This window comes from Microcebus murinus, chromosome 10, assembly GCF_040939455.1.
Source record: "Microcebus murinus isolate Inina chromosome 10, M.murinus_Inina_mat1.0, whole genome shotgun sequence".
NCBI lineage: Eukaryota > Metazoa > Chordata > Mammalia > Primates > Cheirogaleidae > Microcebus > Microcebus murinus.
The window spans coordinates 86869701-86897434 of record NC_134113.1 but is presented as its reverse complement, the minus strand read 5'-3'; the positions used below and the strand labels follow the sequence as shown (position 1 = coordinate 86897434).

Sequence of the window (27734 nt, the reverse complement as noted above, 5' to 3'; positions counted from 1 at the left end):
CCTCCTCTGTACTAACGCTACCCATATTTGAAACGTCCAAAAAAAAAAAAAAAAAAAAGAAGAAGAAATCACTGAGCCTTATGAGATTCAGTGGCTATTAATTACTCTGATTTAATTAAAATTTATACATATGAAATCTTGCCAGTTAGCTGCTGTTTTACACATGGTTAGCTGCTGTCTTGGCTATAGTATACTACTATAGAAAGCAGTAAGTTGAAGTTGAAATAGAGATATTGGAAACTCCAGCTAAGTGTCCCCCCAAAAATCATTTAGATGGCAAAGTGAGGGGGAGATATGGTATTTCTAGCACTTTGTCAGATCTAAGACACTACTAGGAACCTAGTGCCACTGCCACAATTCTACAGAGGTCAGTTTTAGAAGTCAAGGGTAGATATACTCCAGGGATTCAAAGAAGGAGCTGTTTAGCCTGCATCAACCAGAGCCTTCAGAGGGACCATTAAGATATTTCTTAGGGGGACTTTCCAACTAAAAACTAGCCCAGATCCAGAGAGAATCTGATGTGATAAGTGTGGTCTGTTTGGCCTATTGGTAAATTAGAAGCTTTGAGAACCTTATCTCATTGTAATATAAACAAAGGACATGACAGAGAGTATTTCAGACAAAATCTAATGAGAGCTAAGAAATCCCTGGAGATGAATTCTCTCTTTGTTGTAAATTGTGTTAGGTTTAACATATGTTTTTACAAGTTTGTTCATAATGTCTGTAAACTTAGATTGTCTTATCCTTCCTCCAATTCAAGGAAGACTATTTTGACCACTCTCAAAAAAAAAAAAAATCCCCTGTCCCCAAACAAAAATACCATAGGTACACAAAAAGTAGAAAACACAATAAACTCCTTAGTGTTTTAAACACAACATTTTAAATACAAATTGGATGAATAGAAACTTATATAATTCCTGAAAACAGAAACACTTATAAAATTAAAATAAATGTTACTTTATTTTTGAAAATGAATGCCTCAAAGATTTCTTTCTTTCATCCCTTTGGTAGCTGTGCTTACAAGTAGCCCTCAGAAAATACCTTTAAGAATACAAGAAACTAAAATAAAATGGAAAACAATTCAGAGAAAAAAAGAACTCAAAATGAGAACAACCATATATTATGCTTCCTAGTCTGTGCTAGGTACTGTTATAGGCATTATTTGCTTTCAGATTCACAGCAACCTATGAATTACTACCTCCATTTTAGACATAAGACTGAAGTATAGACAGAGAACTTTCCAAGATCACACAGGTAGAAAGATCCAGTTCTTGCTTCAGAGCCTTTTTTTTAAAAAATTTCAGCATATCATGGGGGTATAAATGTTAAGGTTACATATTTTGCCCTTGTCCCCCCTCCCCCCTCAAGTCAGAGCTTCAAGCATGTCCCAGCTTTTGACACACAACATTCAAAGTAGAGTCCAGTGTCACTCATTTTGGTAAATATGTTATATTGTTTAACTGCACTGACATATATTCTGTATGAATAATACTTGACTGGATAAAGAATAAATGATTTAAGAAGTCCCACTTCCCACTGGAGTAGGGGGCAAACGAATGAGGCTCTAGAGTTCATCAAATTCAAATTTGCTGACTCAGAATTTACTCATCCTTAAAATGAAGACACTAGACCAAACGTATTTTAAGCCATTTTCTGGTTATGAAAATTTCAGATTCTAGTAAAATGTTCTGACATATAAAAAGTTACACTAAGTTCTATGCTATAATTGTTTTTTAAAAAAATGCCAAGGTAAAATGATGCTACATGCACAGGGCCCTTTTAACAAGTTTAGCTAGATGATGAATGCCTTTCCCCCTCTCCGCTGCCAATACCGTACCACTGTCCTCATCCTTCCCATTACCCAACAAATTTGTCCCAAAAGGGACAGCAGTTAATAATAATAAATGGAAATAATGTAAGTACAACCTAAAAAAAAAAGGAATCTCCTTGTTTGGTATATATTCTATTACCATCTTTTTCTCAGTCAAGTGAAATTTCCTCTCTTGACATTAAAAAAATATATATTAATACCATATTTATTAAATAGCTGGTCTGAACTCTCACAGATAGTAATCTTAAACAGTATTCAATGCTTAACTTTCCTTTATCTAAGATTTAGTTTTTTAAAACTAACCTCAGTCTTCAGCTCAGAAATCAGCATCAGAATTTGAAAACAAGAACTATATCACAACCCACAGGAAAGTACTCAGTAAGTGTTAATTCTAGAAACACTCACAGTCCCCTTGGTCAGCTGCCCATGCAGACCAGGCTGCCACTCGACTTCTAACATCCACCTGGGTAACAGTCCCAGGGGGTGCAGGGGCAGGAGCTCTTGGTGGAGGTGGTATACCAGGGTCTGCCTTGGAAATCATCCTAAAAAAGATGAAAACAAACTGAATTTTTACCATCTCTATTTCTGTAACACATCAATTCTCTCAATTTATGATATCAGTTATTCAGCCTTGAAAAGAACTAGGTAAAGGGGCAATAAAGAGCTCCTAACCATTCCATATTACATATATTTATGTATAAATATATTACATATATTTACATATAAATGCACATGAAATACAAAACAATTAAAATTCAGCGGAAAACTAGGTTGAATTTTTTTCTGGGTCTCATGTGATTTGTAAGGGCTATGGACCAATTACAGCCCTAATATATAGTTTGTATTTCCCTAGGCTAACTTCTTTTAAAACACCACTTATCTTTTCATGACTCTCTGTGACTTCCAACACCAGTAAGAGAAGCCATATCAGAGAAAGATCAGAAACATGGAGAAGAGGAACAAACATATACTGACTAACTTGGGAGAGCAAATGTGTTGAGACTTCAGATTATAATCAGTAAAATATAATAATATACTTCCATCGAAAATAATTTTTCTAAACCTTTAGGGTAAAAAAAGATTTAAAAACAAATCAGTTCTATTCCTTAATTTCTTTTAATGCTTTTACCTCAGGGCATCGGGCCGCCTCTTCTGTTTCCCTCCTTTACTGTCACTGATTGCACTTTCAATATCTTCACTTATTAGGTTTGCCTGCAATGAGACACAGTTACCTGGAAGGTTATAGATTTTTCTAAATCTTAATATGCAGGTTAAAACAGAGGGGATTATATTCCTTGTCTTTATCAATAAGTATCTTGATGCAAAAAGTCTTCTTTTAAGTCTGCTTTTAAAACATGACTCTTGAAGTTTTTAATTGTCAACTATATGAGGACGGGATGTAAAAGTTGAAGGAATTTTTAAAGATTATCTAATTCTGCTTCTGTTAGGAAAAAAGCCATTCTTGAACAAAGGCAAAAATAAAAAGGACATGCATATGCTGAAAGTGTAAGTACATGCTAAACATCAGACTGGGTAAATATCTCCTCCTGAGAAGAAATGAAGGGGTCAGAAAAAGCAAGTGCATGGAGAGTACAGTTCCTGCCCTTTCTCATCCTCACCATCCACTAGACACTCATTAACCCACTGAAACATACCCCTGAGTCCCAGCAGAGTCACAGTATTCAGTAAATTCATCTTGAACCCGCCACTATTACCCTCCCATATCATATAAAACAAGCCCTTTGTTCTCAAAATTGAAATCCAGAAACTCTACTCAGAATAGTAACTCTTATGAAACAGCAACTCAAAGTAAAAAAAAAAAAAAAAAAAAGAATAGTAACTCTTAGCTCCAAGGGAGACTTAGAGTACAGATACAAATATCAAATTTGAAATGTTTTTTAATTTAGTCCTCTGTTTTTCAAATGTTTGAAATTTTATTATATTGTCAGAGCAAAATAGTCCCTTTAAGATTTATTAATTTAATACATTTAACCTTATAAAATTCTTAATACACTTATGACTTCCAAAAGGCACTATATAAAAATCTGATGACTATCACATATACAAACTACCTAAATGCCAGTTGTTTTCAAATAAGATTTTTAGAAAGTTATCTATGACATAAATTAAAATTAGAAGAAAATTATAAAATACATATTTAGTTAATCTTAATTTATTCTATAATATTTTAATGTCAAAAATACAGAAAAAATTTAGTGACTCTTTATGCTAATATTCCAGAATTTCTTTATAAAGATAAAAGTTACATGGATATTTCATAATCTACAATCAAAATGATAAATTACTGCTTTGGCAAAGTACCAATTAACACAAAATGATTTCTCTTTTAGAGAAATCAACTCAGGAAATAAAGGCATTCAAGGTTGGAGATAACTTCTAAGGTCCAATAAAGCATCACAAATTATAATCATTTGAAATTACACTGTGCTTAGAAATAGAAACTTTCAGGATATAGCCTGTTATTACTGGCTCAACTGTTTTCTCATAACACTTGGGGATCACAAAGCTTGAGCAATTATTCAAGTCACATAATTAAATGGTGAACTTTAAATCAATATCGTGGGAAATGTCTAAGTACTTCATTGCAATAATTCATGCTATGTGATCAGTGCAGAATAAATTAAGATTCCATGAGTATTTATTGTCCACAAAGCATGATTTCAGAAGAATCAATTTTTAATTATAAGTCCAAGGCACTTGATAAGAATTTAATATATTATCTACCCTTTAAAAAAAAATAACACATTTGATTTTTAAATATCATTCTTTATTTATTTGGCATGGAAACCCTAAGGAAGGTACTAAGATATTTATTTTCCCTAGAAAATTCTCAGAGAAACTAAACATCTAGTACCTAATAGCTAGCCATATGATCAAAATAGATAATGCTGCCAGAACATCTGCTTAAAGGGAAAAAAAGGTCACCATTCCTTTACCTTAATCTCGTCACACTGGAACAGATGAAGATCTGGCTTGTTCTGGGTTGGCTCTTTGCACACTAGGGCAAGAATTGAATCATAGCTGCATGAATGCATCACAGCTTGGCAGTGCTGGATTGTGTTTAAAGGAAAATTCTCCAGTTCATTCTATAAATAAAGTAAATATTTTATTTTGTCAAACTTTTACTCATTTTCAAACAATTTGACCTGATTGCAAACATTAATATTTCCATGGCTCCTTGGGAAAAAATATAAATTTTACAAACTTGCCTTTGATTCTAAATCAATCAGGCTCACAGCTCTGTCATCCACTTGAAGAATCATATCCTGAGTCCATACTTTGCCCTTGGCATCAAGCAATTTCAGCTTCCTTATTCCATCATCGACAGTTATCATAGCATCTTTCCGATCCAGAACAAAGGTAGTCAAGTGCTTATGATTGGCAGAAAAAAAAAAAAAAAGATTTATAAGACGCACAAACACACACACAACCTCTTGGTACACATTTTCCAAAAGAAAGCAGAATTAATCTAATTGAGGTCACTAGCAGAGAAGTGAGGGACAAACACAAAGTACTCTAAAACTTTATAATTATCTTATTGAGAGTACAAAGTCAAGCAGGTTTTTTGTTGAATGGAGAAAATGATGCCTTGACTCATAAGTTATCTAAATCGGTTTCATACTGAGCCATGTTGAACTACATAAACATGGCATAAAAACAAATTCTTAACAGCTTAAATAACATTCCTTTAAAATAAATTTTCCCCTATTTTATTCTATTATGGTTATCTAAACGCTGAGAAATAGCAGGCTATCTATATGGCAGCTTTGAAATTATGGACACTGATAGTGCAGAGAGTAACCAACGGCTCAATTATAGGCTGTAACAGCTGTCAAACTATTCAATCTACTAATACCACTTAAAGAAACAAAACTGTTTAAATTTAATTAAGCATACTTGAGATAAGTAGAAAACTGAAAATAAGAGCAATTTAAAATTACCTCCCTGCTTAAATATTTCTATTATAAGCAGAGGTCACCTAGATAAATTCCAAGAGCAAATATTGTTATCTTTTAACAATAGAGCAAAAACGAAAAAAGAAACCATTGTTTAAATGAAACCAGTAATGACTTTAGATAAAACTAAAAATAAAACCACTCACTGAAACTGTCAAAGGTTTAGTTTCAAGAAGATTCTATAGTACAAAATAGATGCCTTTGTCCTATTTTAACCAAAATAAGGCTGTTAATAATAAATGAGTAGTAATTATGATTCAAAATAGACCACAGGCTAACAAGATACTTTTATATGTAACATTTCAGTTTCATAAAAAGTTTTAAAAGTCAACACAACTTAAAATACACTACAGGAATAAAATAAAACATAATTCTGATTTTACTTCCAATTCTATGTTCCTCAAGGTTCAATCTAAATATTACCAAACACCAAAGCATCTTACTTCAACACGGTACTGGGATATATCTGACACACTGCTGACACTGTCGCGTGCATAATTCTTCCTTTGCTCTGAAAGGGAAATTTTAAAAGCCATTATTTATCCATTAATAGGCTGAAGTTCATATATTGGTATCATGTGGCCATTTCTAAAACTAGTCTATCTCACATATAAATACAGTAGTTAACAAGTCATCATTGTGTGGTATATCTGAAAACATTCATTATTCACAGTAAATCTAAAAACCACAGGAAAGCCTAAATGATATGCCAAAACAATTTGACCCACTACAAATTTTTAGAATCTCAAACATTTATAAGATTATAAATGTTCTAAGAAAAAGACTTATTTCATTTGAAGGTTTTTAAATCAGGAACCTACTGTTTGGCAAAAAGATAAAAACTGGCTTGTAAATTCATCTGTTAATGCACTGAGACCAAAATACAAAATATAATTGAAAATACTGTCATAGATACTGTATTATATGAGTTAGACTACATTATTATTAAATAAAATAGGCACTACAAGGAACATCTCTTTTCACAACATCCAAACTATGGACAGTGTTAGAGGAGATTCAAAAGATGAGTCAATCATAGTGATTGCCATTAAATATTAACAATTTTCACACATTTATAGAACACACAAATGTGACACTTAGAATTGTAGATATAAACCATTAGGAAAAATGAGAATGTTGGGTAGAAAGTTTTGTATCAAACTACTTAAAAAGAAAAAAGAAATCTTTAATTTTCTTTTCTGAAATGCTGCAAAACCAAAAAATATTAAAATATAAAATGTGTATTGACAGTATTTGGTATTTGTTATTTTCTTTTCTATTTTAAATATGGAACACTTTACAAATTTGTGTGTTATCCTTGCACAAGGACCATGCTAACCTTTTCTGTATTGTTCCAATTTTAGTATGTGTACTGCCAAAGTGAGCTCTATTTGTTACTTTTTAATCAAACAACTTGCTTACTTATAAATTCAGAGTTGCCCTATTTCTTCTAAAACAGAATGCTATGATGAAAAAGAACTCTAAGGGAGGGGACCAGCAGATTTTTGATTCTACCTTTGCTCTGTCACTAAGTAGGAAACTAAATTTGGGCAAAACACTTAATGCCTTGGGCCACATAACACCCTTATTGTAAAATAAAAGGGTTAAATATAAATACCCTTAACTCATTAAAATTCTGATATATTCATATATATATAATCACCAATTTTTTTCTAAATATAAATATGTTTCTTTCAGCTAATACAGAAACTCTTAGGTATTCCTACAACAGCAGAAGTTGAAAAGATCTGCTGAACTTTTGTAAAAGCAAAGTACGAAAATATAAAGTACATATATGTAGACTCAGAATGTTAACAGATTTTTCCAAAACTTCAATAAATCTTTGTTTCAAAACACATATGAAAGTCACTTTCATTAATATTTAAAAAATTTAGATGAAAATCTCCATATTCCTTATATCAATATCACTCTGATAGTCCAATACGTTCTTTTTTTTTATTTCAGCATATTATGGGGGTACAAATGTTAAGGTTACGTATATTGCCCCTGCCCCCCCCCACCCAACACCCGATAAATGTTATTTCTATATGTCCACTTAAGTGTCGATCCGTTAATTTTTTGCTTTTGCAGCATTAAAATTACTTAATAGAAACAGACACACTACAAAATTCAGTCTTTGCTACCTTTCTTTTTTTGTTTGGATGATGACCTGAAGAAGTATGATCCATCTGGTCCTACCAAAATAATGTGATCAAAAAGAAAGATCTGGTTTCACCTCAAATTTTCTACTCCAATGTAACAAAGCATAAACCTGCACTTATATGACTATATTCTACATATTTAAAAAAGGAAACAACCATGATTTTTCTGATTAGTTGAAGATTAATAAATTTGAGATATTAAAACACAGATAATTGTTTCTGGGAGAACCATTATGACTCTTGAAATGTAATACACAATTCAGGGATACATCTGACAAAAGCACATCTAGAAATAATTACTATTTCAGAATCACTGGTTCATCATATTCTAATACAACTCTCATGGCAGACTGAGAACATGAGGGTAGTTCTACTTCATTAGATCCAATCTAAGGATAGTAAAAGAAATGGCAACAGTTACCATGATATCCAGTTATAATATGGCAGCTCCAGGATGTTCAAATGCTTGACTTAGTCTCTCAGATAAGTGATTGGGAAACACAGTTGAAGGTCCAAAATACTGTACGTTTATACTTAGATATTCTCATTATGAAGTAAGAATTTATACCCCCAGATTTCCCGACATATAGCTTCTCAGTCCCATAGAAACATAATTTACAGAAACAAAAAAACTATTTCATAGCATTTTAAAACATTATAATGTTAACTGATCACTTTGATTGCCAGAATATATAGTGTCATTTATAACATTCCAAATTATGGACCCATTTTAGAAATTCCTAAGCAGCTTTCTCTCCTATATTACATAATTAAGATGTATGTTATAAGAAATTATCTTTTAAAAATCCTAAAAATGTCTAAATGCCATAAAATAGATTTACAAATAAACTAGTAGTTTCAGTGATTTTTAAGTCAACAAATAAAGGTTAATATTAATGCCTTTAATAGGCAAATGTTGAAAGAAGTTTACTAAAAGGCAACTACATTTCTTTTTTATGAGAATCATATGTACTCACTAAAACAAATGTAAATAGTAATTATGCTCCTAAGCTGAAAATCTCATAAAAGACTTAAAACAGTGTAAAAAGCCTACGTAAAGTCTCTCAGCACTACTCAAGGTGGAGCCTGTATTGAAGTCCACCACTTTCTCTAACAGTGGTTCTCCTGTTTGCATATTAGAATGAACTTTATAAAACACTGTGTGGGGCCTCACTACACAAGAGATTCTAATGTCAACTGGTCTAGGGTGCAGCCTAGGCACTCCACTTTGCAAAAGCTCCCCACGCAATTCTAATGTGCAGCTAAGGTACTCCAAAATCTGTGTAAATGTCAACTCATCTACTGTATGCTAACTCTTTAAACAGAAAATTTTCCTTTCCAAAATAAGAGTGTAAATCATGGTCAAATGGTGTAATAAATAATAAATAAATGAATAAATCTAACAGTAGAGCTTTGGGTTTCTAGTATAATAAGATGCTTAATATAAGAGTAAGTCAATTTTCCCCCCTGACTCCCGCCTCTTTCTTTCTCTTACAATCAGAGCTAGAAACAAAACTTACTTGCTTAGAGTACCACTGGTTCTGTTTTACCATTTCCCCTATTAGCTTTTATCCCATGGTCCAGAATATACAAATCCAGACAGACAGAATTACGTGAATTCAGTAACTAATGATGAAAATTCTATAGATACCACTTTAGCATTATTGATATCCTGTCACAAAAATCAATATTTGATTTCCAGATCCAGAAATACTAAATTTAGGTTTCATTTAACTCTTTAATTACTACAATTGAAACTACAAGTATGCAAGCCTCAGTATTTAGTTAGTTCCCTTTCACCTGCATTGATGTTTATGCATAGTATAGCAACATGTGAAACAGATAATATTCAGAGATAAAGCTAACATTTAGAAAATTTTTATTTTCTCTTTCTCTTAAAACAAATGTTGCTTAGAAAGTAGGAATTTGGCCATTAAAAAGAAAAAAGTAACATAAAAGCAGCTGTTGATATTTCTTTCTCTAAATAAAACAATGGGCTGTAGCTTTATTACTTTATACTTATAAAACTTTCAACCACAATAAGGGAGAATTCCTCTCCCACTAGTGTATAGTGTATAATTTCCAGAGAAGAGAGGTGCTTAATAGGAATCAGTAAGGAGCACCAAATGATAATTACAAGCTTTCATTATCAGGCAACTATCACAGTTTGACAGATCAGTATCTGAACCAAGATACTGTTTTAAAACACAAGCAAGGTCATTTTTAAAAACTATATCATTTAAGAATTAACTTTATTGGTCTGTTCAACAAATCATTAAAATGGCTTATCCCATGAAGTTAAAAAGAACTTCCAATTTTTCAGTTAAGTTGGGAAAATTGCCACACTTTTTTGGAGTCGCCTTCTCTGGTACATTCTATCAAGATGAATTTTGACTAATGTTTAGCCCAATTTCCTGGGACTCGTTAATCATGGGCCATTTACTTCTTAAGAATTAAAAAAAAAACATAAGACACAATATTTTGTTCTTTGAAAAAAAGATTTAAATGTTTCCTCTAAGTAAAATACACACCAAAAATAACAAGAATGGGGAAAAGAGGAATGAGTTTTAACTTATAACTGCCACTTGAATGTGTAAGAGATTGCTTGAGCTTTAATTATGACAATTAAACAGAGAAACTAGCTCCAAGCCAAGAATAGGAGATAAAGACAGAAAGAGAAAGAAAGCTAGGTACAAAAAGAAAAATATGTAGGGAGGATATCTGTTGAGAAAAGTGGTATTTTCAGGAACACTGTTATGAGTAAGTTGAATAAAGCACTGTGTGGAAATATAGGAAAGCTTACAGTAAACTCAATTATACTGAAAATCACTGTGCAGTTTATAGGTTACTTATACTCAATTCTTACCAGCATCTCTCTGAGAAGAAAAGGAAAAGCAGGAAAACACAAATATATTTTTCTACTTGTTGTTAACATCACAAAATAGTTCAAACTTAAGGTTAAAATGAGACTTGAGAGAGTACCTATCATATTTATCTAATATTATTTGCCCTCCCAGTAATGTGAATCTCAAAGTTACTGTAAGTGTTGGCAATAACAAAAAAGTATTACTAATAGGTAATTCTGTGAAATTTGAGTTTTTTGGAGATGAGATAACTTAAAGCAGCCAACTGATTATGATAAATGGCCATATTCCAAATTCAGTGATAGCTAATCTAAAGGGAACTTCCTTTTCTAGGAAGTTCAGCTATTCAGAACAAAGCAGAAAACTCATATAAAATAAGTTCTCCGAGTGGCTGTTAGAGATGTCGCCATGTCAAAAATTTACACATTTTAAAGTATAAACTAATGGAAAGACTCTCAATTCCCCCTTCAGAACCTATTACTAACAACACTTTCTATCTAATTTCCCAGCCTACAGATATTAGAAGCAGGCATGTTAACAGCATGGAAAAGTGACAGGCCTGGATCTAGCCACATGGAAAAATCAGCCCCAAATATTCAAAAGGGGAAAGATTCTGCATGGTGTGGTGTAAGGGTAAGGAACGAAGCCTCTACAAATATCACAGCATATAAACTAATGCACACACACATCACCCTTTGAATCACCAACAAGATTACAGGTGCCACTCCTTAGGGAAGGGACTATTTAATGTATTTTATAAGTATTTCCCATAAAAATGATTTTAAATTTTAGTCTCTAAAGACTGACAAACAGGCTAGCTGAAAAAAATATAAAATTTCCTATTCTTTGATAACAGTAGCTAATGAAATGCTACTATCATGAAATAAGTGGAGGAGAAAGAAATTAATGTTTATTTTCCTAAGTAAGTATTACTTTGTCAGGGACAATAGTGACACAGAGCCTTTCACATGCTGGCTTGGAAATTTCCTGTATAACAGTAAAGAAATTACAAAACAAAGTTATTAAAACTGTAGCATATTTTAACCATTTTCCATGAATAAATAAATTAGCATACATCCCACAAAAGCAGATTTACTGTCATATAAAAGCATAGTTCATAATACATTTTACAGGATTTATAAAAAAATATATTCCTGGAGTACTATAGGAAGTGATGTCTGGAACATAAGTTTTAAAAATAGATGACGAAGGTTACCTCTTGATCCTGTCAAAGTATCACCATGATTAGATGTATAACATCATTTGCAGGTAATATCAACATATTAAATTTGAGGGTCTGCATACCCATGATACAATGTGACTCTTCAGTACTCCTCCCCATTTCCATGAAAGGGTCCTCACTTATATTTTCTTATACAAACTCACCACAGAATTATTATCATTTCTATTTTATAGATGAGGAATTAGAGGGCAACAGATTAAATCATTTTGTTTAAAATAGCAGCCATTTGGTAGAGGTGCCATGATTCTACTGCAGGCAGACCCCCTGGCCTCCAAAATCCATGCCTCTCTGAGCATGTTTATTAGAATTAATCAGGTTGCACATTATGGTGTCAGACCTGAAAAGTGTTCTCATGAAAAAGACAACCTACATGGAATTTCTGATACAGTATCTGGACTACACTCAGTGTATTAGAAAAACAGTAACCATTATTGTGAAAACGCATGTTCCTGGGCACTAAATAGCATCCTCATATCACAAAGAAGTTCATGTACCACCCATGAAGGCAAATTAATTCTTGTAAGATTTACTCAACTAGTTTAATAATTGTGAAAGGAGAAATTTTTAAAGAAGATGCATAAATTGTGACAAAATAAAGTGTATTACGAATCTCTCCTTCACCAAATTTCCAGTTACAAAGAGAAAGTTAAGACTATGCAGACCAGAGGCTAAACACTCCCAGAGCTATCTAAAAAGACAGCAACTAGAATGTACTGCAAAGGTTCTTTCAAAACATGAATATATTTCTCCACTGTCCTTCATCCATCTAGCCATTCATTCCATAGGCACTTACTGAGAACTGACAGAAAGAAGGCAGTGTGTGTGTGTGTGTGTGTGTGTGTGTGTGTGTGTGTGTGTGTGTGGTATGTTGGTAGGGAATGGAAAGAAACATTATCTACAACTTAAATCCATCTTCTTTCTAAGCCAAATGCATTGCTAAGTCTTCTGTCTCCTAGTAAATGCATCTTGGATTTGCCCCTTTCTTTATCTCCTCCATTTTACCTATCTACTGTTCATTTTCATCACACTACACAAATTGTTATGTTTTCTTATGGTCTAATTATCTTTAAGTTACACAACTTTTAAAAATCATCTAACCTTAAAAAGGGTACTAAGCTTGCTTTATATATAAATGTGGGGATCAAAATTCACTGTTTAAAAGATGAATATTTTCAATCTTTGTATCTAAGATTTTTTAAAGTTGCTTCTAACACAATATAGACATTAAAATTTTCAGGTTGAGTCCTATCCTATCTTCTACCCTTATTCCTTTATTAGCTCTCTGAAAAGTAGACTTTTTGATCTATGGTTATTTGTGAGAGAATGTATACTCTTTCTCCTCAATAAAAGTCTTAAGACTATTATAAGATGTCTAATTTACTACATTAAAATCTCTGATTCACCTATTGCCATCCATACCCATCAAATACATCATCAGTATTGCTGTTAGAGTGAAACAAGACAAATATGACCAATTACTACCTTGATTAAAGCACATCACAGGCTACTCATTACTTATAAACAATGTCTAAATCCCTTAGTGTGATTCTTCCTAATGCAGTCTATGTTCATTTTTCCAGTCTTATTTACCAATGCACCCCCTTGCACTTTCCAGTTAACACCAACTGCTTAAAGTTTATTAATTCATTATATTCATTCTATAAGTATTTACTGAATATAAATTACACATTAGCCAGTGTGCTAATAAGCACAGGGCATCCTGAAGTGATCAAGACAAATATGGGCCATCTTCATAAAGCTGATAGTGTAGCTTACAAAGGTTTCATACTGCTGTTTACAGCATTCTCCTGCCCCCCAATGCCTATAGAACACAACTGACCTTTCAGAGCTCAGCTCAAGGCTCAAGTCCACTGTGAAATCCTTTCTGACCATCCCCTCATTTAGAAGAACTAACCACTCCTACTGCACCTGATATACACTGCCATCCAAGCACATTTAGCCCTTTATCATTTTTTAGAACAAAATGTTTTGTTATTAAAATAAAAACCTTTGCATAAAAGCATTACAGATGAAAAGCTGTATTTACAATTACTGATTCAAGGTCCAATTATGCATTAAACACTGAATGGGCATAGCAACTGGCTACACATGCAAGTACAATGGACACACAAACACTTAGATTCCACTTTTATTAATACAAAACAACATAATTAATGTAAAAGACAAGGGGGTGTATTGACACATGAAATCTGCTCAGAAACTAAATTAGCAGAGATGTCAAGTTAACAAACTATTGAAAGTTACCCATCTCTAAGAAGTCACTTCTCATTGTTATAAAAATGCTTAAAACCTAAACATAAACCCTGTGCCTGGTTTATAATTTCTTTAAGAAACTGCAAAGAACCACAGACTAGTTATCAGTATGAAGCTTCCATGCAAAATGGTCTAACAATTTATTTGAAATACCTTACATAAGAACTGAAATAAACTTGGCAAACTACATTTTTACTAAAATTTTAAACCAAGAATTCGAATCAGCCTACTTCTTAAGTTTCACTACCCTAATTTCTCAGGATGTCTTTCCTATAATAATTTTATAGGAAATAATTTACAGGAATAATTTTATAGGAAATAATTTTGTAGTAACATTGCCCACAAACCTTTGGATCATGACTGATGTACTGCTTAACCTTAGAGTAGAAGAAATTAGCAGCAACTAATAAGTCTCAACTGTGACAATTGTGTACAATAAGCACCATAGGTGGAATGTTCTCATGAGAGGCATCTAAAGTAATATACTCCACACTCCAACAATTACCTAATTTTTCCACATAGGTTAAGACTTTTGTGCCCTGATTCTGTTAAAAATAATAGTATGAAGACTAAAGCATATCCATTGTTTTTGTGTAAACAATTTAGAGGGCTATTCTCTGAAATTCAATAGATCTAGTTAACACTACCACAGTGTTTCTAAATGCTTGGGTTTTACGGGTGGATTCCGGAGCTATTTATTATGACATTGTATTTACTAGCCTGTCTCACCAAATGGCACACAGGCAATGACCCTCTCTTATTCATCTTTGAAATGAATAACAGAGAAATAGAGACTATGAAGATCATGGCCTCACACACCGATGTACTTAATAACCATCTGTCTAGAAATGAAAAACTGATTACTTTATTCTTATCAAAAGCTTTTCCTTTTTCAGTTACCTTCAAGTCACTCTCTAGACTACATCCCCTAAAGAAAGAGGTCATGTATTACCGGTCCTGTACTGAGCATATATTTATGAGTATTTATGGACTGCATTCTCTAGATTTACAATTCACAACTACTTGACTGTGTAAGAAAGTCTCAATATAGTAATCAAGAAACTGAAACCAACACTAACGAGATTGACAAAGCCATTAAAAAACCCAGGTATGGCATCAAATCCATTTAATGAATGTATGATGTGAGTGATAATGCCAATTTACTAAGAACATAGGCAAAAAAAAGAATCACAAAACCTTAAAATTGTTCATTCTTACCCCAGCCAAAAAGCTGTAGATCTAGATAATGCAAAAATAAAATAATTCCACAATTTAGAAAATGCTGTTGGTACCTATAGTACATAATAACAATGATAATATTAATAATAATAATAGCAAAGACATAGTATTTTCTGCTTGCCAAGCACTGTTTTAAGTATTTTACATGTACTAACTCATTTAATTCTCATATCAACCCTATGAGATATCCCCATTATACAGATAAGCAAAATTAGGCACAGACAAGTGAAGTAATTTGCCCAAGATCATTCAGGTAATAAATAACAGAACTTGATTTAAACCTAAGAAGTCTGGTTGCAGAGTCTTTGCTATTAACCACAACACTATTCTGATTCTTTATTGTTATACAGTAATAAAAGGCCATATAGACCCTGTACAAACAAATGCCTTCCTTAACATATGTGGTATATCTCAGGAGTCCTCAACTTCTTTTTAGTAATAACTTCTATTTTATATTTTAAGTTTAAAATATATTGCATATATGTGAGACAATCTAGAGAAGGCATTGGAAGTTAGAGAAAGAGCAAAGAGAAAGCTTATTTTGCAGTACAGAAAGAAATTATATAAGGAGTGCCAGTCACAATGTAATACTACTCAAAAGGTTCAAGAGCTATAAGGAAAAAATTCTGTCACCTGTCAGCCCACATTGACTGGATTAGTCACAAAGATCAACAAACATATTACAACTAGTAAATGGGAAAACCCACATAAGGCACTGGTGCCACACAAGGATTTTCAAAAGCATTGCAATACATTTCATCTGTAGTTTTAAATTATATGACAACAAGCAGAGTTCATAGCTTTGGTAGCTTTTATAAAAATTCTTCTTAAAAATAATCCTTATTTAGCAGTCACCACTTTATTACAAACAATATGAACAGGGTGTGGGTTCCAACCCTGAAATTACAATTTGTAAAAAGTGGTTAGAAACAGAATTATACCCCCATCAAATAAACAATCATACCATAAAGGGCCTTTGCACTTGTTTTTGAACTGTGTTCTCTGTCCATCTGAGAAAAGGTGGGTGATGATCCGTAGCCACTGCAATAAAAAAAAAAAAAAAGGTCATTGTGTTGGATTAAAGTCCAAAGTAAGTAATAGAAACTCAAACTAGAAAATAAAAATTCCAATGCACTGTAATCACCCTGTGTTTTCACAAAAAACATACTGAGTTTACATTGACTGAGCTTGTCAAAATCAGCAAGATGCTGCTCTGGTGAGTGGTGAAGAAATAAAACATAAATCACACCACCCTAATGAGGACTGAGGCTGGTATAAATCACAACCTCACCTGTCATGACGGTAGCCAAGAGGATTCACCAAGGTTCAAACTATCTTAGAAGAGTTTTAAGTTTACCATATTGAATTCATTTCTGTGATAATCCAGTTATAACAAGTTCCCAATGATTTAAGCTTAAGACATAATGTAATAGGCATGATGTTCACAAATACTTAAAATACAGCTGACCTAAGTAACACTTTATCATTAAATATGACCTGCTTTACTCTATCATCTAGGCTCTTGTTACTAATATGTTGTGTGAAGTAAATACTGATTTATTTGAATTTTATTCATTTATTCAATAAACATTTATTAAGCCCTGAAACCTAGAATAATAAGGAGTATGGGAGGAGAGACAGCATACTGTTAACAAGATAAGTAAAATGGTTACAATAGTATGTGATACCTAGGTAAAACTAATGAATATGACATGTAAAATCAAAGAAAGATTAATATCTTCTCCACATGTCCAAGAAAACTCTGCCACCAAGTTGACACTTAAGTAGACTCTAAAAGAATACAAAGAAAGCTCAAAAAACAGGCAGAGAATCAAGTGGGAAAATGCAAGTGGAACTGACTCATGAAATAGCATGGTGTCTAAGGAAAAATGCAGTTAACGTGACATGTCCAGAGCAGATGAATGGCTGGAGAAGCAGAGGCAGATTGGGGGCCTTTAACATTAGGCTTAAAAATTAAATTTTATTCTCTAGAATAGATATAGTAAATACTATCTGATCTGAAAAATGATGAGCAAAATGTACACCACAATGCCAACATCACATAACAACATTCACCACAATGAGACAAGGGCCACTTAAGTCAGGGTTGTGATTTCAAATTATACCCAGAGCCACTGGAATTGTTTTATTTGTTTGCCTGAGCTTTTCTTGTTTTACAGAATGGTAAATATCTTGACAGTCTGAACTAAATTACATTTAACTCTTCTCAAATGCCAATATTTTAAGAACAAAAATAGAATGCTCAATAGAAAATCAAAGCTCAGAAGTAGAGTATATTTTCAACTATGAAAAGCAAATAAACTACCAGAATGAAACATCTCTCAACTATGCAATCACTAGCACTGAGCTGATGTTTCACTTTACCGTCTTACTCTTAATCAGACACAGTAAACTTTTAATGATAATGTATTAGTAATACAAAGATACTATATATTAATGAGGAATGAACTACATGAAGAAATGAAACTAATCATTTCATTAGAGATACAAAACAATCAAAACCACCAAATCAAAGCCCCCCCCCCAAACAAATTAAATATAAACCTTTCAACTTACTTCATTTGAGATGGGTAAATTCCAAAACCACTGGGATGATTAGAAATATGACCATTCATTGTGGCTTTCACACCTATGTTCTAAAAAAAGAAAGGCACATAGATTAAAGGCAATAAAAGAGCCAAAGCACCCAGTTTCAAAAGTTACTCATTCAACAAATATGTGTCACTGCCAGGAATGATGCTAGAACTACTAAGATAAAAAACCTCCACCCTCAGACTGGGTGTGGTGGCTCATGTCTGTGAGGCTCATGTGGAGGCTGAGGTGGGAGGATTGTTTAAGCTCAGCAGTTTCAGACCAGCCTGAGCAAGAGTGAGACCCTGTCTCTACTAAAAATAGAAAAATTATCTGTGCATCATGGCACACATCTATGGTCCCAGAAACCTAGAAGGCTGAGGCAGGAGGATGGTTTGAGCCCAGGAGCTTGAGGTTACAGTGAGATATGATGACATTACTGCACTCCACTCAGGGAGACAGAGTGAGACTCTGTCTCAAAAAAACAACAAAAAGTCTCCACCTTCAAATAGCTCAGACTCCAGGGTACAGATGGACATGTAAACAAAGATCCGATTGGCATTTAACATTAATAAACTGTAAGTAAACTAAGGTAAGTAAAAGGAAAATCTAAAATATAGTTCTGAGTCCTCCAAATTTAGAGGCATAATTGTATATTCTGCCCAAATGCAAAATCAATTGTCAATTTAATGTGGTGTTATTTTGTTTATTGTTTCATTAGAAAAGTAATATAGACTCATTAAATTGAAAAACTTGAGAAATACAGAAAAGTACAAAGGGAAAAGGTATCACCCACAGTCCTATCATTTAAAGAGAATCATGTAAGTCCTGTCAATTACTATCCAGTCTTTTTGCACATGTCGTTTTCTATCCTAGTTTCCTTCCTTCCTTTTTGTATTTCCTCCTTCCTTCCTTCCTCCAGCACATTTAACAATATTCTATACATATATGCTTACTTTTTTTCAAGAATATGTTCATTTACACATTCCTTTTACTTTCCACAAAAAAATAATTTTAAAAAGCAATACCAGGTATTTAACTTCAGAAAACACTTAAAAATCTGTTTTACAAATTGAACAAATTTCCTTAAAATAAGATGAATAAGTAAAACTTCCTTACTGCCAAATAGAACGGCCTTTTCTTTCTTCTAGACAACACTGCTACTGATTTACTTCTATTCACTCCTGGATATTTGGTCCTTCCTAAGTTCTGTGTCACTAAATTATTCTAGATTCTGTCTTTTCTGACTTGTGTCTTCTCATATACATTATATTACTATGTCCTCTCAATAACTGAGAATTAGGCAGGACATATACCAGCTTTCTGATGAGACAAGGACACAGTTGCTAATAGAAGCATTAGCAACTATCGAGTGGGTATAAAGTGTCAGGTACTATAATATATAGGACTGGGACTACCAAGGTGAACCAGACAAGGTATCAGCTGTAGAGCCAATAGTCTAGTGGGGAGCAGGGAACAGATACTTAATAAATAAATATAAAATTAAAAATTGCAGTTACTATTACAAAGGGAAAATTCATCAGAATATGGGGGCATATAATAAGGCAACTAAATTCAGATTGGGAGGGCACAGAAAGCCTACATACAGAAATTATATTCAAGACCTGGTAACTTCAAGTTAACTCTTTCTCATTCTTCAGATATCTCATTTAATCACAATGTCCTCAAGGAAGCTTTTATTTACATTCCTGAATAGATAAAATTCCACTATCAGACAATCCCCACACTACAAATAACTTTTCGAAATACTCATGATATCCATGGTTTTTCATTTATTTAATTTCTGACTTCACTAGACTATTAGCTCCAAAAAGGCAGGGATTTGTGTTTGATAACTTCTGCTTCTCAAGAAATGAGAAGGACAAAAGGCACAGAATTGGTGTTCATTAAATATTTATCCAAAGAAAGAAAGAAGGGAACTCCATGTCCCACTCTTCAAAGAGTTTATTGTATTCTTAGGGGAAAAAAATTAATTCTTATGAAACAAATAGTAAGTAATTAAATCCCAATGTACGTGGCTCTATTTTAAATCCACTAGAGGTTCAGACAAAGAAAAAGCCATGAAGCTTGCCATAACCTTTTGGAAGGGCTGGGACTTGACCTAGTTCTTAAAGAATAGTTAAGAATGGTCCTCACAACACTCAAGCTTAATTCTCAAGCTTTCCTCACAGTGTTGTCCACATATATCTACTTCTTAAAAGCAAAATTATAAATTAAGAAGGAAAGAAATATAGATCTCTGCTACCCTAGATTAAGTACTGCACTTAAAAATTACGTTATATTTATTTATATCACATTGTTGAATTCTTTTTATTGTCATGTGTTTTCCTTCTTCAATTTATACTAAGACACAATTACTAGTGTGCTGGAGGCAAGGGGGAGGGCCTGATTTGTAGTGCTTATTTCTATGGTATAAATATTCCCAGCATGGCTGATTTCAAGCTATCAATATCTTAACAGTAGCTCACAAAAATCCTAAATATTTCACAATTGGTTCTCACAAACTTATAGGATCTAACTAGAGCACATCATTGCTACATTATAGAATTTGGGCCAGGACAAAGGCCTAGAATAACATTATGGATCTAGAGCTAATGGGGTTAGAATACAGATATTCACAGAAGCCTGGAATTCTAACAATATCCCTGGCACTAATTGGCCTAGGCAAGTCAAGCCTGTCTTCTGTCTCAATGTTCCCATCAGTAAAATAGAGATAATTCTTGATCTTGGTCTTCCCAATTCATGGCACCAGTGTAAATAAAGATCAAGTTATGAGATAGTCTTGCAAGTTTCTTCCAAAGTTAAAAAAAAAGAGAGAGAGAGACAGAGAGAGAGAAGTGTTCTTTCAAAACACGCTGCTTCATTTAGTATATAAATTAAACCCCCAGGGTTTGTGCTGATTTTGATCTGGTTTGCATTTTAAAACCACAGCAGCTGGTTTTAATGAAAGTGATAGCCACAGCATCTCATCTTTTCATGTTTAATTCTTCATGACAGTCAAATAAATGCCTGGTCTGTGTTTTGTTTTAAAAGAGTGATCTGTTAGAATAAGAGAACATTAGAAAAGGGAATAGAAAATGTCAATTTGCTAAATTGAATTTTAAATATAGAAACTTTTCTCATCTGTCAATCATAGTTTCACTTGTCACAGTTGCTCATGTGGCAATATGGAGGTTTTCAAATATTTAAATACAGCAATTACAGTGTATACCTTGCAAAGGAAATAATTACAAATGTTTTTCTTTTTTTCTTTAGGCTTTTAAAAGCTATATCCTATTTATGCCTATATAGACCATTAAAAAGCTTCTGCATATATAAAATTTAAAAGATCAATTCTTACTGAAAAATTAGGTGGTTTTGTTTTTATAAAGTGTTAGAGCAACTTAAAAACCAAGGAGACAATGTTTTCATCACTTTTAAGGACTCACAAATGTGGTTAATTATACTAAATTAACCACTTAATTATACTAAAAGTGTACACTAAAACTATCATAAGTGGGTCTACTTCTATGCAGATTTTCTTCTACCTCTGATACCCAAAACAGCAAGACCAACCCCTCCTCTTCCTCCTCAGGCTATTTAATGTAAAGAAAACAAGGATGAAGACCGTTATGATGATCTACTGCCATTTAATGAATACTAAATAATGAATACTAAATAAGTTAAGTTTCACAAGTGATATGAGGAATTTTAACTGAAGTCTCCATATGTTTGTTTCTGTACTGAGTTTTCCTTTTTACATGTGCCTTGCCCATACAGACTTGAATCAAAAACCTTTTATCAAAAAGTCTATTCCCCTGATTGAACTGTTTCCATAATTAACAGTAGACTTACAGATAGCCATACAGAACAACTGCTACAATAAATTGACTTTAAAAGGAGCACGTACTTTATCAATGGAAGTTTTTGACTAAACAGCACACTGTGATGAAACCAATCAACTAAAGTAGGTTAGGTGCCTTCTCACCACAACTGGTACCACCCTTGAAGAAACTTCAATTCAATCCATCACATGCAGTGAGATCTAATTAAAATTACAGCTAAATTCTGGGTTTTTAAAATAAACTTTAATTTTTGAATCATTTTACATTTACAGAAAAGTTGTAATGACAATACAGGAAAGTTCCTATATACCCCATTTCCTTACTGTTAGCATCTTATGTTAGCATGGTGTTTTGAAACGATTAATGAACCAATATTAATATTTTATTATTAACTAATATCAAAACCTTATTCAGCATTTCTTGGTTTTTTACCTAGTGTCTTTCTCTGTTCCAGAATCCCATCCACAATAGCACATTAGTCCTAGGCTCCTTTAGACTGTGACCATTTCTCAGATTTTCCTGGCTTTTGATGACTACACATACTGGCTTCCTAGAGCTGCCATAACAAATTAACACAAACTGGGTGGCTTAAAACAAGAGAAATTTATTCTCTCACAGTTCTGGAAGCTAGAAGTCTGAAAGCAAAGTATCCAAAGGGCTAAGCCAGCAGTCCCCAGCCTTTTTGGCACCAGGGACTGGTTTCATGGAAGACAATTTTCCACAGGGGCGAGGAGTGGGAGGCAGAGTTCTGGCATTGATGGGAGAGATGGGGAGCTGGAAGCAGCTGTAAATACAGATGAAGCTTAGCTGCTCACTCACTGCTTGCCTCATCATGCTGTGCAGCCTGGTTCCTAAGTTTTATGAGGGGAGAGTTGTGTGGAGCTTAGGCAGTGACACAACAGGCCATGGCCCCCAGGAGAAATCCTTCCTTGCTTCCTCTGGCAATCCTTGGTATTCCTTGGCTTAGAGATGCATCACTCCATCTTCACCTTGCCTTCTTGGCTGAGTGTCTGTGTCCAAATTTCCCTCTTCTTTTAAGGATACCAGTCACTGGATTAGAGTTTATCTAACCCAGTATGATCTCATCTTAATTACATCTACAAAGTCCCAGTCCAACCAGGACGTTACTTACATATGAATAGGCAGGGTTTGGGAGGGGAGGGTGCTAGTGGTGGGGAGTGTCTTTTAAGGGAACATAATGCAACCCACAAGAATGATATTGACATCTTGTGAGGAGTACTATATTGTGATATTCTGTAGTCTGTCCCTCAATTGGGGTTTAGCTGATGTTTTTCTCATGACTAGAGTTACAGGTTTGGGACACGAAGATCACAAAATTAATATGGCATTCTCGTCACAGCATATCAAGAGCATATGCTATTAGCACGACTTATTGTTTATGCTAACCTCCACCACTAACTGAAGGAGTGTGTGTCAGGCTTCCCACTACAAAAGTGACTTTCCTCACTACCACCATACAGTACTCTCTGGAAGGAAGTCACTATGTTCAGCCCACCACACAGGGATAGAAAGTTATGCTCTACCCCCTTAAGGAGAAAGTATCTTCATAGATTATTTGGAATCTTTCCATATGAGAGATTTGTCTATTCTCCCCCATTTATTTATTTTGTGTTTTTTTTAATTGAACCGAAATGATAGAAAAGCAAAACAGGAGGCCTCCTATTCATAGAACAGAAACTCTTGATTAATTGTTTCCTGTAAACTCCCATTTCAGGTGATTCAGACAAGAACTGAGCTATACTTCAGCTATGTGCTAGGTATAGAATACTGCTTAAAAAAAAAACAGGAGGCAAGAAAAAGGGCATGAAAGAGACTGTTGACTAACACCACCACAAGATAATCAGAATTTTAAAAAATAAACATCATCTAAGAAGTTCAAATCTTCCAGGAAGCAAAAAGTTGTTGAGTATAGAATTCTCAGAAGAGGTAGAATATTCATTGTGGACAGTTTTTCCCAGGATAAGAATAAAGCTAGACCTTTTTCTGTCAATCAGTTTGAGAACACATTTCAGAAAACAATATATATTTTTAAATGAGCAGTAGAGAAATCCATTCCACCTATCCCACCACACACAAGAACTTTTTTTTCAAATCTCTACTTTTTGTAAATCAGCCTTGAGAGCTAGTATCCACTGATATGCTATGAACCTTTGTAGAAAAGTTCAGAAATTAAACTTCATGTCACTGAGCAGTTTGCAACAAAAGCCACTGAGAAAATTAGGATCAACTATGATATATTTTCAATGCTAAATATCCATTTTCCATAATAGCACCATGTGCTAAATTAGTACATTTCAACATACTTTATATGGCAAGTTGATAAAGAGCTACCAAGGCCTGACCCAACCCAGCTGGGTGGGAAGACAGAAAAACATGCTCTAAAACCATCTCTTATTTTAAGGTTTTTATTTTTAATTGACAATAATTGTACATATAACAGGGTACTATGTGATTGATGTTTTGATACTTGTATATATTGTGGAATGATCAATTCGGGCCAATTAGCATATCTCACCTCAAATATTTATCATTTCTTTGTGGTAAGAACATTTAAAATTCTCTCTTTTAGCTATTTTAAAATATGCAACACTTTATTATTAACTATAGTCACCATGCTGTGCAATAGATCACCAGAACTTAAACAAATGGGACCTGATAAAATTAAAAAGCTTCTGCACAGCCAAGGAAACTATCATTAGAGTGAATAGACAACCTACATACAGAATGGAAGAAAATATTTGCTTTCTATATATCCGATAAAGGGCTGATAACAAGAATCTACATAGAACTTAAGAAAAATCAACAAGAAAAAGTAAAAATCCCCATTAGTAAATGAGCAAAGAACATGAACAGGAACTTTTCAAAAGAAAACAGACTAATGGCCAGCAAACATATAGAAAAAGTACTCAACATCTCTAATTATTAGGGAAATGCAAATCAAATCTACAATGAAATATCACCTAACTCCAGAGAGAATGGCTTTTATCAAAAAGTCCCAAAACAGGCAAGGGGGTGGGTATATACATACATAATGAGTGAGATGTGCACCATCTGGGGGATGGTCATGCTGGAGACTCAGACTTGTGGGGGAAGGGGGGAAAAGGGCATTTATTGAAACCTTAAAATCTGTATCCCTATAATATGCTGAAATAAAAAAAAAAAAAAAGTCCCAAAACAACAAAGCTGGCATGGATGTGGAGAGACTGGAACACTCTTACACTGCTGGTGGGACTGCAAATTAGTACAACCCCTGTGGAAGTCATTTGGAGATACCTCAAAGAGCTAAAAATAGAAATACCATTTGATCCAGCAATCCCACTACTAGGCATCTATCCAAAGGAAAAAAAGACAAAGACATCTGCATTTGAATGTTTATAGCAGAATAATTCACTGTTGAAAAGATGTGGAAACAACCCAAGTGCACATCAATACATGAATGGATTAATAAAATGTGGTAGATGTATATACCATGGAATACTACTCAACTATGAAAAACAATGGTGAACTAGCTAGCACCTCTTATATTATTCTGGATAGAGACTGAGCCCATCCTTAGAAGTGAGGTATCACAAGGATGGAAAAACATGCACCACATGTACTTGCCATCAAACTGGTATTAACTGATCAATGCTAAGTGTTCTCACGGATGTGATACTCACTGGGTCCTCATCAGGTGTAGGGAGAGTAGAACCACAACTAACGGAAGCAGAGCGCACTGTACAGGGGAAGGAAGGACATGCTTGTAGCCCTGGCTTGGGCGAGGCAAATGCATTACATGTAACCAAAATGTTTGTATCCCCATAATATCCTGAATTAAAAAAATAAAAAATAAAAAAGAGATCACCAGAACTTATTCCTCCTGTCTAACTGAAACTTTATATCTGATCTTAAGTGAAATAAGCCATGCACAGAGAGACAAATACCATGTGATCTCACTTATATGTGGAATCTAAAAAAAAAAAAAAAAATTGACTTGTGTGTGTGGGCGGGGGAAGGGCATTTATTGAAACCTTAAAATCTGTACCCCCATAATATGCCAAAATAAAAAAAAAATTAACTCATAAAAGTAGAGAATAGAATGGTGATTAGCAGAGGCTGGGTATGGGGTATGGAAGGGGGGCGAGGAAAGGAGAAACAATGGTAAAACCATTTTTAATGAGATTGAAACTCCTGAATTCAAATTTCATTCTGACATATTAAATAGCCTCTAAAAATAGTAAATCATAAAATATTACAGGTACAGTTAGAAGAGTTCTACCCACAGATGAGATATAACATTTTAATATTTAACCACCCTGTCAACACATGATTACCTTTCTCTGTGTTACCTGGAGCAAAGGAAGTTAGGTGGTAAACAAAAGACGGAAGGTGATTCACTCTGCATTTTCAGTACAGCTCCTTAAGAGAATCAATGTTTTATAAAATGTACACCACTATTTTTATAAATGCTTACAACCTACAAAATAGGAAATGCTACCTTTAGGCAACTGCTATACTGAATTCATCCCTTTTCTTAATCATAAGTACAACTTCCCTAAGGTTATTAAAAGTAAAAACTTAATTGTTAAACTACACAGGACTTTTTAAAAAGCAATGGAATTCTGCTTTTAAAAAGGTTAAATAAAGCTTTCTAGAGTATGATAATGCACATGCTTATACCACCCCAAAACTACTTATAGATTTTATTTTTAAAAAAGATGCTATTTCTTATCTCTACTTTATCTCTTCTTGCCTGCCAGAATACTCAAACATTGATTATTTTTATAGCACAGAGGTATCACCTCTTATCAAGGATTATTCATTGTTTCAATTTGTCTATTCTAGTTTAGCAATACATGGGTTTACAGATGTAATTGCCAGTATAATGATTATATGAGGACAGGTATTTGTTCCAACAGAATATTTTGTATACTTTTTTAGGTATCACAGTGTAACAAATTCAACATATATGTTTATAAGTCTATGGAAAGTTCATGACTAAGCAGATACCATGAAATTCTTAAATCATTCTCAACTGCTCCTTATTGCTATCATTCTATGCCTCTTGACATTTTGTTCACAAAGATAAAAATGTACTCCTTTCAAACTACTATTTTTCATTTATCTTCAAGAATAGAGGCAATAGTCCTAATGTGCTATTGGGAAGTGATACAACAAAGAGCCATCAAAACCAAACAACAAAATCAAGTCCAGTAACTGTCTATTCTTGACTGAATACAAAAAATATTCCAGATTGTCAATAGGTATTCCTACTAAGAAAACAAATCTCCAGCATCTCATCCAACCCACAGAAAACCTAGGACTAACAAAACTTTCCTTGAAACTTTCCTATCTTATGAAGAAATTTTAGAGAAAATAATAAAGCATCTTTAAGAAAAAAGCACATTATAGGCAATGCAAGAAGAGCAAAGTATAAAGTCCAAGGGAAACTAGATTAGGGATGTATCTAGAGAATAAAATCACCCTCAAAGAAGAACAAAAGAAAGCAAGATAAAGATTTCCAGAAATGTATAGTATAGATGGGGAGAAAGACATCAAAAGGATCATTTATAGCACAATGTGGCGAGTAGAGGGACAGTATGTAAGGTGAGCCCGCAGGCTGGGAAGGGGTGGGCATTCAGTTCAGATAAGCTTCCCTGAACAGGCTGTGAGGTAGGAGCTGAGTAAGCCAGAAAAGAGAGGAGCA

At 33.7% G+C, this 27734-nt stretch overlaps 1 protein-coding gene and 1 non-coding gene across 4 annotated transcripts in view; both read right to left on the bottom strand.

Annotated features, from left to right (window-relative positions):
- Nucleotides 1–27734, bottom strand: part of EPS8 (EGFR pathway substrate 8, signaling adaptor) — a 156169-nt gene that overhangs the window by 45102 nt on the left and 83333 nt on the right. For all 3 annotated transcript variants that reach the window (XM_012775830.2, XM_020287616.2, XM_012775831.3), the window contains exons 2-8: nt 18168–18247; nt 16555–16631; nt 6252–6319; nt 5062–5223; nt 4789–4938; nt 2961–3043; nt 2237–2373 (exon numbers count right to left, since the gene is read on the bottom strand). In XM_012775830.2, the coding sequence (XP_012631284.1) occupies nt 2237–2373; nt 2961–3043; nt 4789–4938; nt 5062–5223; nt 6252–6319; nt 16555–16631; nt 18168–18226 (736 nt within the window). In that variant the 5' untranslated portion in view covers nt 18227–18247. The remainder of the gene's footprint in view (nt 1–2236; nt 2374–2960; nt 3044–4788; nt 4939–5061; nt 5224–6251; nt 6320–16554; nt 16632–18167; nt 18248–27734) is intronic.
- On the bottom strand, nt 7090–7196 carry LOC142873546 (U6 spliceosomal RNA). Its single transcript, XR_012921561.1, has one exon. It is a non-coding gene; the product is annotated as a U6 spliceosomal RNA (small nuclear RNA).